The sequence below is a fragment of the Aspergillus piperis genome, assembly GCF_003184755.1.
Source record: "Aspergillus piperis CBS 112811 unplaced genomic scaffold BO85scaffold_31, whole genome shotgun sequence".
Lineage (NCBI taxonomy): Eukaryota > Fungi > Ascomycota > Eurotiomycetes > Eurotiales > Aspergillaceae > Aspergillus > Aspergillus piperis.
In genome coordinates this window covers 86,494-102,122 of record NW_020291621.1, presented here as the reverse complement: position 1 = coordinate 102,122, position 15,629 = coordinate 86,494, and the positions used below count along the sequence as shown (strand labels likewise).

Genomic DNA, 15,629 nt, shown 5'->3' with positions numbered 1-15,629 from the left:
AATCACTATAAATTAGAGAATTCGGTGCATATAAACACGGTTCGATGGACCACTGTAGCTGTTCAACATCATACCATTAATTCACGCGCACGGAAATATGGCAAATCGAGGGAAAAGCCTAGACTCGGAGATCTTCTCCATTGCCGACTTGCAGGCCAAGGCATCGGAGAAACTTCCAAGAGTATTCAAGGGTAGCTAGCTCTACTAGATCTGTGTATTGCGGCATCCGCTGACCACTTAGCAGAATTCTTCAATGAAGGCGCAATGGATCTCATCACGTACGTGGGATAATATTAATGTCATATCATATCTTGATAACACAATCATAGCGTGAAAGACAACGAAGATGCCTTCAATCGGTATAAGATCCGCCCACGCGTTCTTCGCGATGTCTCTAACCTGGACACCTCGACAACGATCTGCAATACCAAAGTTTCTTTCCCATTTGGATTTGCTCCCGCTGCCACCCACAAGATCGCCCATCCGGACGGCGAGATCGGAACTTCCAAGGTTGCTGCTGAGGCGAATATATGTATGGCGTTGTCTTCACATGCAACCTGCTCGTTAGAGGACGTCATAGCAGAGGGGTCGGGAAACCCATACATGATACAATTCATCATATTGAAAGATCGGAATATTACGAGGCAGCTACTTGAGCGCGCAGAGAGTGAGACCCATCGCTTTGTCTCCTTGATCATTGCGGGTGCTAAATCTTCTTATGTCACAGGATCTGGGTATAAGGCAGTCATGCTAACAGTGGATGCGCCAATGCTCGGAAGGCGTCTGAACGAGTACAGAAACTCTTTCGGAATTCCAAAAGGCATGGGATATCCCAATCTTGCCCCTGGCTCTGATATGAGTAATTTGACCGAGACGGGCGAGGGGCTAGCATATGGTGAGTTACGGATGTTCGAAATCTTCCTTCAAACCCCTAATGATATATTCTTAGAGGACGGTATTGAGTGGGCCGAGGCAATTGCGTGGATTAGAAGTGTAACTAAGCTCGAGATTTGGGTGAAAGGAAGTGAGTTTCTGATTTTGCCTCGTACTCTATGGAGAGGCTTACATTATATATTAGTCTATACTGCTGAAGATGTCGCACTGGCTATCCAGCATGGAGTCAACGGTGTTTTGATTTCCAACCACGGCGGTAGACAATTGGACGGCGTACCAGCCACTCTTGATGCACTACGCGAATGTGCATCTGTCGCAAAGGGCAAAATAGCTATCGCCATTGATGGCGGTATCCGCCGCGGAACAGATATTTTCAAGGCTTTGGCCCTAGGAGCGGACTATTGCTTTGCAGGGAGGATCCCTATCTGGGGATTAGCGGTTAGTTCAATATCGTCCTTCCATGGACCTTTCCTGACTTTGAACCTTTTAGTACAGGGGGACAAAAGGCGTGGAACTTGCTGTCAAGCTATTGCAAGAAGAATTCAAATTGGCCATGTGCCTTGCTGGGTAAGAGACTTGAATCGCCTTTTTCGTTGAATTTCAACACGCGAGGGAATAGTTCTAACTAGAATCTAGATGCAAAACCATCAAAGATATCAATAAGAGTCATCTGTCTATCCTCGAGACGAACGGTGTGCTTTCGAAGCTCTAAGATTTATGGCTTACTATCATGATGCCCATAGTCAGTATTCGATTGATATATGCGGTGTGAAACATGTACATTTGCGTAGCGATCCACATGACATCTGAGATTATTAGGATCCGAAGGGTGTGAACCCTTGATGCTGTTTCAATTTCCTTTAAATTTTGCATTAAGCTGGTTTTCCTTGGAGCAACTTGATACCTATGTGTATTTGCAGTTGAACGTAAAATAGTACGCAAACTCAGTATCCTATATCTCTATAGAAAAAGTAGCTTCCGGCTAGGATAGAGAAGAGCCAAGGCAAATGGACCCATTACATGCACACTTACCTTTGACACAAAATATCTCATATCATATGTAAATATTCACACCTGGGTTGACCCGAATGCTTTCTGCGAGTCAATATGCAATTTCTCTCACTGTAGTTAGTGAGATTTTAGGGCCTCAGATAGCTACATTGGGTGCACTGATTGTCAGCATGTGACATTCATATTCTGAGTGATGTCATGATCGACGAGATTTGGAAGGTCTCCCCGCGATGATTGAATTGGCAAATCCCTCGGGGCACAAGGATCTTCGCTGGGCTGGATTGCGATCCCCGGCTGACAGAATCATATTACTAAGGGTGAGTGTATTTCGTTATACTTTGAACGAGGGATTTACTAGTTTACAATCCGAAGAAACTACTGTTTGCTTAGTAGTAGCTGTAGCGAAGTTACAAGTCTTTGTCATGTGCCGAACAGATGAAGTGGTGGGATGGTGGGTGGGATATATATTTGGATGACTGAGGGCAACACTGCCACATCCTTTCAGTCATCCCTCATCCTTCTTGATCAAACCCGAGCTGGTAGGTCAATAATAAGGAAAAAAGCACGATGGAGGATGGGACTAAGCTCGCAGCGCCTGTTAGGTACAACAATGTGCTCACTACTCTTGGCAATGCAGGGTCTACAAGGCAAGGCTGAGTGCCGCGGGGAACGAGGTCAACGTGAAAGGCCCCTGGAAGTACCTCTACGACATATGCTAGCAGCGTAGCATGTCATATAATAAAGTTGAATTTTTGAAGGAGCATTAGGTAACACCCAGGCAATGAGAAACGCCAACAAAAGCGTTAGGCAACACAAACGGTGACACGTTCTCTGCCTGCGATACAAAATGAAACCAACATGACTAATTCTGTCAACGGCGCTTTGACGCATCCAAGCCAAGACCATGCAGGGCTTTGAGGGGTCAATGATCATCTTACTCAGGGTGTTTGTTGGTAGTGAGCTGCACACTCATTTTCGGGTTTTAAGAGTTGATGGCGGTGATGTCCGGATCCATGCCATGTATCCGCCGTGATCCACCACGTCTATTAATAATGACAGAGAGAGACAACAAGAGAGACAAAGAGTCGGGAATAAGAGAGGAATCCGGTGGGACTGCCGTGTGCCAAGGACATTGTTCCTCTTTTTTCCTCCCCGATAGGTTTGACAACCCGGAGGTGCTTCCCACATCAGCATCAGGTCTCGTGCAGGTGAGTTGCTTGAGGAGAAGAATCCCGATGGATGAGCGGGGAAGCGAGGCTGCAGCTGGTCCCATGTATCCATGCAAATGAGCGGATTCTAACATCATATGAAGGAATCCACACGTGCTACATGCTGCTTGCTGCTTGCTGCAGTTTTAGAATTGAACCTAACAGTTACACACAAACCATAACGGCACGTCAATGCATGATGTAACGTGGGAGACTGTTCACTGGCCAAAAGAGGAGAGAGGAAATGGTAATTGGGCAGAAGGGGGCTATGTAAGACAGGTTGAAGTGAGACAACGGGAAGAGGCAGAGGGAAATTTTGTGAATAACAACAATCAAAAGGGAATAAATGAACGGACAAGAGATTTCTCTGGAAGCCTTGGCAGTGGAGCATACACGGGCGGTCTGTTTACTGATTGGTGAGAGCGGATGTAACCCCCCGCTCGGGGGCCCCAAAAAGGAATGTGGTCACGCCCGGAGGGACCAAACTAAACTCCTCTGGGGCATCAGGCCTCCCGTTTGGGATGAAATTAAAAGATGCATCTTTTGATTCCAACTGAAAGGGAAGGTCCTCACCACGTGTTCTTGGGGGCGGAAGACAAGCCTGCGGATCGTTGGTGATAGTGGCAACTAGACTGAGAGAGCTGTTTGCTTGTATCTATCGATCGGTGGGGGACAAAAATTATTCTCAAACATAAAATCAATCTAGTGGTACCCCTATTGCAATTAATGGAACACGATGTTTGGGATGGATGGATTTGCCCCGGAACACTCGACCGATGATAATTGCAGTTAAGATTTCCCCTGTCTCAGACTGACTTCCCAGGGTCTGCGGGTCTTGGCCCGGAGGCTGATTGGTTTTCGGGGCACGTCTGGCAACGCCGCTGCTTCTAAATTTACCGGCTCTCGCCTGCACAGCCAATGGTTTCCCATGGTGCTGGTGGACCATCAGGGTCCAGGGCCCTCAGGGTCCAACTTTCTCTGCGCCAGGCATCCATCGCAATTCATCCTCGGTCATTAGTCCTGTGTAGTGCTGGGTAGTGCTGGGTAGTACTGTGTAGTAGAGATCACTAGTCTCGGAGCACTACTGGTAGTCCACGAGTCACTAGACTGCTTGGAGGTTGGCACACCGTGAACCACCCAGCTTTAGAGTTCGCAGGTTCGTTGGACTGGCCAGCGTGCTATATTTCCCGTTTGGATGCAGGGCTGTGAATTCAAACTGCGGCTCTATCCGTGATTGCTGGCTGTGAGAAAGACTCCACCTCCTCAGGCCTCCATCATCATGGCGTCCTGCTCTTCTTTCCCCATCTCTCTCCTCTTTTTCTTTCTCCCCCTCCTCCTCTTCTTCCCTCCTCTCTTCTTGAAGAACCCTTCATTCCCTTCCTTCTCTTTTGACGCCTTCTTCCATCATTCCGGGCTCCCATCCCGGTCACGCCATCTCCGTCCCTCCACCCTTCAATGGGTGTGCTCTTAGTCCGTGGTGCCATGCGGTCCGTCTGCTGAGATACTGTGACTTTCCTGCTGCACCATGAAACTCTTCAATCCCCTCCGCCGCTGTGGCCCTGCCCTACAGCGTCTGCGTACATCTCCTGGCGAGTTCTTCGACTACACATGGGAGTTCACACGCCGATATTTCTTCACTGTCTCCTTCATCGCACTTTTTGGCGCCAAATTGTTGCATCTTTACGCTCACATCCATTCTCTCCCTCCTCCTAAATTCTTCCTCTGGGGCTCGACCTTTTTCTTCCAGGATGTAATTCTCACCCTCCTCATCCGCTTTTTCACTCAGAAATTTCACTGGCGCACTGTTGCACTTTTATCAGCTTTGGTGATTGTACCATTTAGGTAGGCTGTGCACATACCAGAAATTGCCTCTCAATCACTGACCAATCTAGTTTAATCATGTCCGGAATGACCGCCGCAAATACCTCCTTTTACATCGTCACCGGTGCCGAAATTCACTGGCGACAAGCCAAAACCTTCCACCGCGATGCCGCTGCCATGCGCACATTGTTGCAGGGACTGACAGGATTCCTGATCGTGGAAGGCATTCTGCTCACTGTAGCATGGTTTCTGTCTGCACCACTGCATCGCGTTGTTGGTGGCATCCTCACAATCCTCGGACAACCATTCAAATGTTTGTTCCGTTGTATGAGCCGGGTTCGTGCGTTCCGCCCGAGATCTGGATTGCCGGAACCCGAGATCTACGAGCAGATCGGCGTGGATGACTATCTCGACGATAAGAGTGACGATGGCTCTTCGATCCACCTTCTCGAGCCATATGGTGAAGTTGCACCTGCCACGAGACGGGGACACTCGATTCTGATCAAGCTGGCCGTCTGGGTGCCATTCCTCAGCTTGGTCTTGCTGCGCGTGGTTCGACCCTGGGATCCCGCCTACATGTTCCTGTCAGAAGCCTTGCCAGTGGCACCCTTCATCGGTGGCCACCGACACTCTCCTGTCCGCGCTGGGGGGCTGCCCGGCGACTATGAGTGGTTGGAGGGTCGCACACCGTTAGACAAGGTACCCAATTGGGACTGGCTGCCCAAGGGAGGATTGCCTGGCTTCGAAGACTGGACCAGGACGGATGTGCCTCGGTTGCACTATAACCCCGAAAGTGATCCGCTGCATGTGCCTAACCTGCAGAACCCGGTGTTGGACTCCTTGCAGGAGGTCCTGTCCAGCGGCAACGTCAACATTAAACATGTTATTCTTATCAAGTTGGAGAGTACCCGGAGCGACGTCTTTCCCCTGCGCAAGGACGCTTTCATGTGGAACCGCATCGCCAAAACTTATTCAGATAAGAAAATCCCCGACGACGTTCAAAAGCTCGTCGCAAATCTTACCCGCACTTCCGAGTTCCTAACCGGCTTTGACGCGGGATTCGGTCACGACAACGAGCATGATTACGGCCGACGGTCATATGGCGGCATCAGTGCCCGCAACGCTTTTACCACGGGCACCTACACCCTGAAGAGTCTTGTCGGGACGGTATGCGGAGTGACGCCACTAGTCGCCGACTTTAACCGCGAATACAACCATCACATCTATCAGCCGTGCATGCCGCATATCCTGGATGCATTAAACCACCAGGATGATGTGGATACTAACCCCACCACTGATCAATCCGACTACCGCACCTGGCCATGGCATTCGGCATGGATGCAGTCCGTCACCGAGGGCTATGATAATCAGGACAAGCTCACACCGAAATTAGGATTCCATGACGTGGTGACCAAAGAGTCTTTGGAACAGGCGAATGCAACGCATTCCGCCTCCTCGTCGAAGGAGGTCAACTATTATGGATACCCTGATATGGTACTGGGCGACTACGTGCGCGATGCGCTCGACGATGCCGAACACAACCACCGCCGGCTGTTCCTGACGCATCTGACTGGCACAACGCACCACCCGTGGGGAATGCCCGACAACGCATATGAGGAGATGGTGTCGTCGAAGAACACCAACTCCAACGAGGATATCAACAAATACCTGAACACGATTGGATATATCGACGACTGGCTGCAGGAGATTATCGACATCCTGACCGAGAAGGGCGTTATCAACGAGACATTGCTCGTGATGGCTGGTGATCAGTAAGTTGTTCTCCATCCTTCCATGTGTCGCATACTAACCGGGACAGTGGTCTCTCCCTTCCGAATGATGGAGGTGTCACCCCATACGATAACCCCCACATCGGCAGCTTCCACATTCCAATGGTGTTTGCTCATCCTCATCTTCCATCCATTGAAGTCAACACCCCAGTCATCACTCAACAAGTGGTCCCTACCATTCTGGACCTGCTGATCCAGTCGTCCTCGCTGGGGCCCAACAGCACCCACACTGCGCAGGATCTGCTTTCCATTTACGAAGGCCAGTCGATGATCCGCGAGCTCGTCCCGGAAATGGACGGCCGCCAGAACTGGCAATTCACCGTCATGAACACTGGTGGTTCATGGCTGGCAGTGCGGTCCGCTGCCCATCCCGAATACCGACTGGTGATTCCCCTGGTCGACGACGTCGAGTGGCGGTTCACAAACGTTGGGCAGGATCCGGAGGAGCAGCACCCGGTGACGGAGTTCAACCTGGTCGATCTTGCCAAGAGGCTGGAGAAGGAACACGGCAGTGATGCGGTGGATTGGGTGCGTGATGCCGCCCATGTGGCAGAGTGGTGGGTGATGGAGAACTGGCATTTGTACCAATATCATCCCAAACATTAGGATGTTACGACCTACGCGAGGATCAGTTGAAGTGAAACATTTGTACATAGTCTTGGATGATATCATGATATCAGACATTTGCAGCATTTGGCGTTTATGCTGTATTTCACTGGCGCGCTGCTTTACCCATACAATCTTTCTCGAGATTAACTTGACCCTTTGTTATGCACCTTGCAGTCTCCTATTGACAGCGATTACCTAGAATGTCGTTACTAAGATCAATCTAAAGCCTAGTTCCTCGGCGCCCAGATCTTGATCTACCGTAGGGCCAGATGGAGATGTTTGCAGATCGTTATTCGGTGTTGGTTTGACTTGGCAGTGTTGGGCACCACATTATCTGAATCCCAATTGGACCATAGATAGGACTGCAATTCATCATATGTATGCATATGCTGTACTCGGGTATGGTCATCTCAGAATACATCAACAGTTCACCGCTTTTACCGCATAACAGCACTTAAATGCCTCAGGCATCAAATTATCACGTGCTTCCGATAGCGGCCCCTGAACCAAACCTCACCTCATCCAAGCCAGGGATATCATCATCCCCGAAGCTTATCAGTCCATTGCGGCGCCACACGATAAGCTATCCAGGAACACCGTCGGCCTACCTATCACTATGTGTGCTCTACACACTAGCTTCATCCTTCGCGCAGCCTTTACCAGCTAGCTGGATGATGGTACATGATTCACCATGAGTCATGCAACAGTAACCATGCATCCATCAACATGATGGTCAAAATATCCTCAACATCATGAGGATACTACTACTATATAAATCACAATGACAGCCATAATCACCATGGCCTACATACCCCCGGCGAACCGCTCCCACCCACCCTAGCCCATGACCACGACATCGACAACACCAACAATGACGACCACCTCCACCCTCCCGCCGCCCATCCCCTCAACCAGCATACTCACCCTCCTCACCACGCTCGCCCTCCCCCCACCAACAACCATAAACCCCCTCCCCGTCTCCGCGGCCTTCCACACAATCTACCTCATCCAGTACTCCCCCTCCGCCGCCGCATCCGCCACACCCCCAATCCGCGCCCGCGCAGACCCCTCCGACGGGAGCATCACCCTTGTGCTGCGCATCTCGGGGACCCAAATCCCCCGGATAAAGACCCTCAATGAAGTGGGTGTAATGACCTGGGTGCGACGGAACACTTCCATCCCCGTCCCCGCGGTGATTGCCTACTCCGCGAGTCGGGACAATCCCCTCGGGTATGAGTTTACCTTGTTGGAGCGGGTGCCAGGGGTGTCTGTTGCGGAGGTGTATGAGGGTCTTGATGAGGGAAGGAAGAGGAGGTTGGTGGAACAGGTGGCGGGGTTTGTGGGGGAGTTGCATGATAAGCCCTGGGAGGGGGGGTATGTGGGTGGACTGCAGTTAGCAGCCCATGGTGCTGATGATGGGGAGGAGGAGGAGAGGATGGAGATAGTGCGTAGTCCGCCTATTGAGGAGACGTATTGGCAGACGCAGGATGTGGAGACATATTGGGCTGGAATGGGTGAAACGCTGGAAACGCTGAATCCGTTCAAGAGTGATGGGTATGCGAGTTACACGGAGTATAACATTGCGTGTGTGGAGCGGTATATACATGCTATATCCGTTCATCCATCACTATCCACACACAGGGGTTTAATCCCCCGGTTGGAGCAGTTCATCTCATTTATTGGGTCTGATGCCAAATTGAATGATGTGCCTTATGTGTTGGCTCACAAAGACCTTCATTTCGCGAATATCATGTGCGATCCATCGTCTCCCGAATGTCCTATCACCGGCATCCTGGACTGGGAGTTCGCGAGCGTGGTGCCGGCGCCGCGGTGGAATCCGGTGCGGGCGTTCCTGTGGAATTATCGGTATAGGATGGAGGATAAGGCGGAGAGGGATCGGTTGGAGGGGGTGTTTGAGGAGGTGTGTAAGAGTAGGGGGCAGGGGTGGGTGTTGGAAGGGATGAAGTTGAGTGAGAGGCAGGAGGGGATGCAGAGGGTGGTGAATCATGTTAGGGCTATTGTGGAGGTGGGTGTGAAGGGGGCGGGGGAGGAAAGGGAGGGGAAGGTGAGGGGGTGGAGGGAGATGGTGGAGGAGGGATTGAAGTTATTCAATGTGTGAGTAGTCATGGGATGTGTGTATACTACTTATGTACCTCTAGCAGCTCAATCCTGGGATATTACAATTGAATGTACATGCATTAACACTCCATATACAATCTCTATAATACATATACAGTAAGTATAATCACAACTTCGCCTCCCTCTCCAACTTCTTCAACTCCCTCCTCAAAATCTTCCCGGACGGATTCCTCGGAATACTCTCCACAAACCTCACACCCCCCCTCAACCTCTTATACCCAATTACCCTCTTCTCCACGAACTCCACGATCTCCCTCTCCAACCCCTCACCCCCCTTCCCAACAACATCCCCCTTAACAACAACATAAGCCCTCGGCAACTCACTTCCCGCCAACCCGCTCTTCACCCCAACAACCCCCACATCCTTCACAGCCGGATGCCCCAGAACAATCCCTTCCAACTCAGCCGGCGCGACTTGAAACCCATTATACTTGATCAACTCCTTAACGCGATCGGTGATATAAAAGTTCCCTGCTTCATCCTCGTACCCCACATCACCAGTCTTGTAATATCCGTCTTCGGAAAAGGATTCCTTATTCGCGGTGGGGTTGTTCAGATACCCGAGAAAGACGTTGGGGCCCTTCACCCAGAGTTCTTTCTCTTTGTTATCTCCGTCGTGAATGGGATGGTATTTGGCTGTCATGTTGGGGATAAGTCGCCCGACGGAGCCGGGGTGGGTGTGGGCTTCCGACCAGGTCTATCTTTTGTTAACATTGTGGTGTGATGTGATGGGGGGAAAGAGTGGGAATGTACCTGAAAATGAACAGCCGGCGCACACTCGCTCATCCCATATGCCTGACGAACCACAAGACCCAACTTCTGCTTCGCAGCGTGGATCAAATCCACAGCTAGTGGTGCCGCAGCAGATACCACCATGCGCAAGGAGGAAAGGTCGTAGTTCTTAGTGGCAGCGTTGGAGACCAGCTCCAGAATAACGGGGGGCACGACGTAGGCGTACGTGATGCGATGGCGCTGGATGGTATCGCAGAACGAGGGGAATTGGAAGCGCGGGAGGACGTACATGGGTACGCCGGTGTAGACTGTGTAGTTGAGGAGGAAGCCGATTCCTATGACCCAATTAATCAGTATATTGGCGGGAGTGAGAAGTGGGAGGGCGAGAAGGGGGAATACCATAGATATGAAAGAACGGCAGAATGCCCAGAATGCGATCTTGGTTCCAGACCAGCTGGCCCTGCTCGGCAACGGCACTTTGCACCATGTTGGCGACCATGTTGCGGTGCGAGAGCATGACGCCCTTAGGTAGGCCGGTCGTTCCGGAGGAGTAGACCAGGAAAGAGAGGTCTTTTTCGGGGTTCTGGATCGGGGGACGGTGCGGTGCGACGTAGTCTGTGTCTTTGATAGTCGCCCATAGTGGATCCAGTTGATCGAGAAGGATGACACGGTCGCGGGGGAGGCCGGCACGGTCAATGGCTTCGTATACGATTGGGGCTTGCGCGGTGGTAGTGACGATGGCTTTGGCGGCTGCATCGATCAACGGATGGCGCAGTTCTTCGGCGCGATAGCTGGGATTGACCGGGCAGACGACACCGCCGATGGTCAGGGTACCCCAGATCAGCGGGGGCAGGTCAATGGCATTCGGGGCGAAGACGACGAGCACGTCGCCCGGTTGCCAGGACCATTTGAATTGGAGGTGGTGGCCAAAGTGGAGGGCGCGTTGGCGGATTTGTTGGAAGGAGAGGCTGCGGTTGGAGAGGGGGTCTACGAAGAGGGCTGTATGGGATTAGAATTGTTGATATCTGGCATGATGCGATAGTGGAGAACGTACGGTGGGAGAGTGGATACGGGCGATCTGAACGCTCGAAGAGAAATGACCAGAGGTCGGTGGAGGGGATCTCCACGTCGGGGAAGGGAGATACGGAGATGGTAGCCATTGCGTAGCACAAGTCGAAGTTAGATGAAATGAATTGGGGCAGGGGACTGAAGGAATAATAAATATTGGACTAGTTTGATTAAGCCCGGGGCTGTCATGCAAGAAAGTGGATCATGTAGCTTCACGGGCCATCTCTTTGTTGCCTTCACAACGGAAATGAAAGCCGGCAGACTGCACTCACAGCAGTTTCCTTTCCCTTTCTACTGATCGGGATTACTTCTCCGTTATCAATTCATTATTTCCAATGATGGAATCACAATTGGCCTGGCCACATACTCTGTAGTATGGGCAGCGTGGTGATGTGCATGCACCGAGGCGACGGCATGATCGGGCCGAGGTGATGCTGGGATGACTTGCTATCGCCGGGCCATCCGAGTGATCGTCAATACGAGATCATCCTATCACAGTGTATGTAGGCTAACACAGCAGCAGTTCATCTGCAGCTTATCTTCAGGTCGCATTTAATATACTCCGACCAGCCGAGCTGAGTCCGTGGCGAAGGCTCACTATCCTGCCATTGTCGGTCCAGGATCAATGCTGTTGACCAACCCTAACAATCTGCAGGACAGACCAGTGCAGTCTTTATTGCATGGTGAAGTAAACAGCATCCAGTAAAATGCAATCTTCGATGCAATATCCATGCATTGTCCACTTCCTCATATGGCACGATCTGCGGTCTTTGGATTTCAATTAGGATTCAATGAATTGTTCTGTCTGTATTATCGCCAGATCATCGGTCCACCTCAGCCGCATTTTCACATGCAACGTCAGCCGCAGTCCCCATCCACAGACTAGATCTGACCCTCGACAATTGGATTGATTTGATCAGACTAACCATGGTCTTGCATAACGTGAGCTAACTAGTGTAGCTCAAACAATTAATGCATCCCCGAGACATAGCCAGTGTGTAACGGGCAAGTTGTTGCACCTTCCCGTGTGGTGAGGGCCGTAGCTCAGTATCCACCATGTGACTTTGTCTTCATCTGAGAGTATTGTCTGATCAGACTAACAAATGGAAATTGTCTTCTGTTCTCAAATCATTGGCAGACAGACGAACAGGTCTATGGCCCGAGTTATATCTGCTCTCTCGGATATTATAAGCAGGCATTGTGAACAGTATGCACATTGATTGACGTGCTCAGCACGAAATGATACGGATTCTATGGATTGTGCTTTTATATACATTAAATCGCCTCCCATTAGTCGTCGAGTCATCCAATTTTTTTCCCAAGTACTCTATGCATTGTTGGCGCACGAAAAGCTGGACCGGGACGAGTCGTCGTGGATCGCCTTGCCGGACGCGTACAGACCAAGACCGCACTACACAATTAGCATGCGTTCACCCAGAATAAAGAAGAAGGTAAAACTTACCATAGCGCCACCAATGGCAAAGATGAGCATGTTGATGATAGTGAGAGCACACTTCTTCGGGCTCGACCACCACTGGCCGTAGTTCATGTGCAACCAGTAGGCACCCGGCAGACCGAAACTGAACCAACTGGCAAACAGCGAACTAATCAGACTGACCAGGTTGCTGAAAGAGGGGATACCCTCGCCGATGATCCAAGCAATCACCCAGCAGGTCACGCCAATACCGATCCAGGATCCCACAGAGACCCAGTCGTTCTTGTGCATACGTCCCGACTTGCGGAAGATGCGCACATAGATGTACTTGAGACCAACATGTCCGTTGACCACACCAGCACCAATAATCTACACACATCAGAACAAATCCTCGAACACCGAAAGGGGGTAGACTCACAGTAGGAATGGCCATGCCGTAGGCCACCTTCTTCAAGACAGGACCAGCCGATCCCAGAGCCGGCGAGTCAACTCCATTACCCACATAGTAGTAGATGACAATGGCGGCGGTGACGTAGAGGGAAATTTCGAAGCCCTGCAGCAGACACAGCGCCTTGGGGAAGTCCTTGGGTTCCTCCATCTCGGCGATCAGACCGAAGAAGGCGACGTGGGCGCAGTAAGCAAACATGATCTGGGTCACACCACTGAATGCCGTGTACAGATTGGTCTCGGTGGTGATGCTGATGTTCTGACCGCCCTTGTACTGCACACCGACACCAATCATGGTGATCATAACCGCAGAGAAGATACTCAGGAAGGCTAATTCATTAGCTTCGCCCTGCACAAACGGGGAAAGCAAACCTACAGGCAGTGGAAATGTAGGTCAAGTTCTTGATGGTGCGGGGCAGCGAGAGAACTAGACAGATGATGAACGCGACGATACTGAACACGATGGAGCAGGTGCCGTGGTCGGTAATAGTGTTCATCATGACAGTGAAAGTGACGATATGGCTACCCATGATGAAGATGGAGAAGAGGATCTGGCCCAGACCGAACAACTCCCGACCGAAAGTGCCCATGAGGATCTCTCCCGCATCGGCAAGGTTGTGGATGTAAGGGTGGCGTTCACGGAATTGACCAATGACATAACCAGTGTAAAGGGCGAGGATACCAAGACCGATGATGAGAATGAGAGAGCTGCACTGGTTAGCCGCAGCGCAGAAGCATCAAGGCGCTGACCTACGGAACAAGACCCAGGGCCGTCATAGTAGCCGGAAGAGACAAGACACCGAGCGACACGGATTCAGCAATCATGACTAGGCTGGTTAGTATCTCGCAGTTTGTAGTTATCGTCCTGGTCACATACACATTCCGCATTGCCTAGTGCCATTAGCTTGTTGTCTATCACCACGCGCGACAGAAGTACTTACCACCACTTCAAGGTCTTGTACTTGACCTCCGCATTAGCTTCATCGCCAAAGGCATCCACCTCGGGCGCACCATCGATCGCCTTGAGGTCCTCCACGTCCTCATCCTTCTCCCGCTGACTCTTGGGCTCAACCGCATCGGGCGGAGGGGCAACGCCGTCCAAACGCATGGTGACTAGAAATGAGAGCTGTGTCTAGTTGCAGATAGATGCAAATAGTAGCAGCAGTAGCAGCAGCAGCTAAAGTGCCGATGAACGTGAAACTGATACTAAAAAATTCTCACGGGTGGGTCGATGACGATCTGGTCCTCCGCTGGTTGAGCCTCTGCAGGATGAGCTGCCGGCCACACAAAGGTCGAGGTTGAACACGGAGGAAGACGAAAGGCCAGATGAGAGAAGGAAAGGAAGAAGGAAGGAAGAACCAGAAGATAGAAAGGTAGGTAGATACCCTGCCACGTTGAGTCGCGGTTACTACATCGGGGGGGAGCACGGGCGTGGCTTGTCCGTTGAGAGGCCGAGGGCCGTGCCCACCCGCTAATTGCATCTGCATCTAGCTTTTTTTCCTCATACAATTTTTCTTATCAGCAGCATAGTTAGTTAGCCAGTATCGAAAAAAAGAAAAAGGGAAGATCCTGGTGTTCCTGCCCCACAGGCCAGCAGTTTCTTTTAGTGTATTTTTAGCTGGGCGAGCCAATGAGGCAAAAGAGAGGTTAAAATTAAGTAACAGAAAGGCTCCCGCCCCGCCCAACCCTGCCGCGCCCCGACGATAGCCGCGTCTCCGCTGGACGCTGATTGGTGCGGTGACCCTGGCCCTGGTCGGCTCGGTGGGATTCCGATTGTGCTTCTAGAAAGCATTGTTACATCTGCTTGCCACTTATCGCTTTTTCGGTCTGTTCATGACTGCCACAAATGACTGATCATTAGCTCATCGTTTGCTCGTCAGCTAATCGCTCGCTTCTGATTGATGGACACTGCTTTCCTTCGTGCATCTCGGTCTGCTTTTAAAGCGAAATCCCCGCGGCAATGCTCCACCCGCTGCAGGCCATCCGCCTTGCCACCCACTGCCTGCTCGTTTCTCCGGATATTGTTTGCGGGTTAGCGTCTGTTTCAACGACGACGGAGAACCGAGTTATCCGGGTGCCCAGGAATTGTGCCGCGTATTTCTAGGCTGCATATCAGGCAGATACCGGTGTGTTTGGGTCCGAAGACAGCACACCATGTCTATCGTCGATGCTTTCCAGAAGAGCTTAAAGTTAAAAGTAGCAGTCCATGATAGCTTGGACGTAGTACTTTCCAATGAGAGTTCAAAGTTCACAAAGTATATGCTCCGCAGCGTTTCATTGGCAAGGTGCTTGTTTCAATTGGCATAGCAGCTGCGGCCAAACGCCGTCATGCATATATTGTTCTCCACACATACTGGTAGTACTGTCTTAGGGTGGTGGTTCAACGATAGGAGAGTACCGCTGGTGGCACTATATTGAGAACTAACTCTTAAGAAAATTTGGAATTAGCAGATTGCAGATCTGTAGTCTATTATT

The 15,629-nt window shown here is 51.0% G+C and overlaps 6 protein-coding genes across 6 annotated transcripts; 4 read left to right on the top strand and 2 right to left on the bottom strand.

Moving 5' to 3' along the window:
* Positions 1–97: 97 nt before the first annotated feature.
* On the top strand, positions 98–1,606 carry BO85DRAFT_507275 (alpha-hydroxy acid oxidase; the record flags this gene model as incomplete). The annotated part of the gene is made up of 7 exons (XM_025664394.1): positions 98–191; positions 245–278; positions 330–895; positions 950–1,024; positions 1,079–1,332; positions 1,385–1,461; positions 1,531–1,606. The coding sequence occupies 7 exons, from the start codon at positions 98–100 to the stop codon at positions 1,604–1,606; spliced, it is 1,176 nt and encodes a 391-aa protein (XP_025510373.1).
* Positions 1,607–2,825: 1,219 nt separating this feature from the next.
* BO85DRAFT_481828 (uncharacterized protein) lies at positions 2,826–3,533 on the top strand (the record flags this gene model as incomplete). Its single annotated transcript, XM_025663076.1, has 2 exons — positions 2,826–3,113; positions 3,279–3,533. The coding sequence occupies exons 1-2, from the start codon at positions 2,898–2,900 to the stop codon at positions 3,531–3,533; spliced, it is 471 nt and encodes a 156-aa protein (XP_025510372.1). The 5' UTR covers positions 2,826–2,897.
* A 947-nt stretch (positions 3,534–4,480) lies between these two features.
* On the top strand, positions 4,481–7,577 carry BO85DRAFT_407836 (sulfatase domain protein). The gene is made up of 3 exons (XM_025657379.1): positions 4,481–4,955; positions 5,006–6,706; positions 6,754–7,577. The coding sequence occupies exons 1-3, from the start codon at positions 4,639–4,641 to the stop codon at positions 7,328–7,330; spliced, it is 2,595 nt and encodes an 864-aa protein (XP_025510371.1). The 5' UTR covers positions 4,481–4,638; the 3' UTR covers positions 7,331–7,577.
* Positions 7,578–8,204: 627 nt separating this feature from the next.
* On the top strand, positions 8,205–9,452 carry BO85DRAFT_492982 (phosphotransferase family protein; the record flags this gene model as incomplete). The annotated part of the gene is made up of 1 exon (XM_025663809.1): positions 8,205–9,452. One exon carries the CDS (start codon positions 8,205–8,207, stop codon positions 9,450–9,452), a length of 1,248 nt encoding a protein of 415 aa, XP_025510370.1.
* A 126-nt stretch (positions 9,453–9,578) lies between these two features.
* Positions 9,579–11,378, bottom strand: BO85DRAFT_524341 (luciferase; the record flags this gene model as incomplete). Its single annotated transcript, XM_025665408.1, has 4 exons — positions 11,259–11,378; positions 10,604–11,203; positions 10,226–10,539; positions 9,579–10,169 (listed from the first exon to the last, which is right to left on the bottom strand). The coding sequence occupies exons 1-4, from the start codon at positions 11,362–11,364 to the stop codon at positions 9,579–9,581; spliced, it is 1,611 nt and encodes a 536-aa protein (XP_025510369.1). The 5' UTR covers positions 11,365–11,378.
* Positions 11,379–12,556: 1,178 nt separating this feature from the next.
* BO85DRAFT_407827 (putative amino acid transporter) lies at positions 12,557–14,262 on the bottom strand (the record flags this gene model as incomplete). Its single annotated transcript, XM_025657378.1, has 7 exons — positions 12,557–12,683; positions 12,735–13,076; positions 13,126–13,484; positions 13,531–13,862; positions 13,909–13,981; positions 14,032–14,045; positions 14,096–14,262. 7 exons carry the CDS (start codon positions 14,260–14,262, stop codon positions 12,600–12,602), a joined length of 1,371 nt encoding a protein of 456 aa, XP_025510368.1. The 3' UTR covers positions 12,557–12,599.
* Between the last annotated feature and the right edge of the window lie 1,367 nt (positions 14,263–15,629).

Excerpts from the sequence above, each read along its gene's own strand:
- BO85DRAFT_407836 (XM_025657379.1), top strand. The coding sequence starts at position 4,639 with ATGAAACTCTTCAATCCCCTCCGCCGCTGTGGCCCTGCCCTACAGCGT. Across the intron at positions 4,956-5,005 it reads TTGGTGATTGTACCATTTAG|TTTAATCATGTCCGGAATGA; the intron begins GTAGGCTGTGCA and ends TGACCAATCTAG. Across the intron at positions 6,707-6,753 it reads CTCGTGATGGCTGGTGATCA|TGGTCTCTCCCTTCCGAATG; the intron begins GTAAGTTGTTCT and ends TAACCGGGACAG.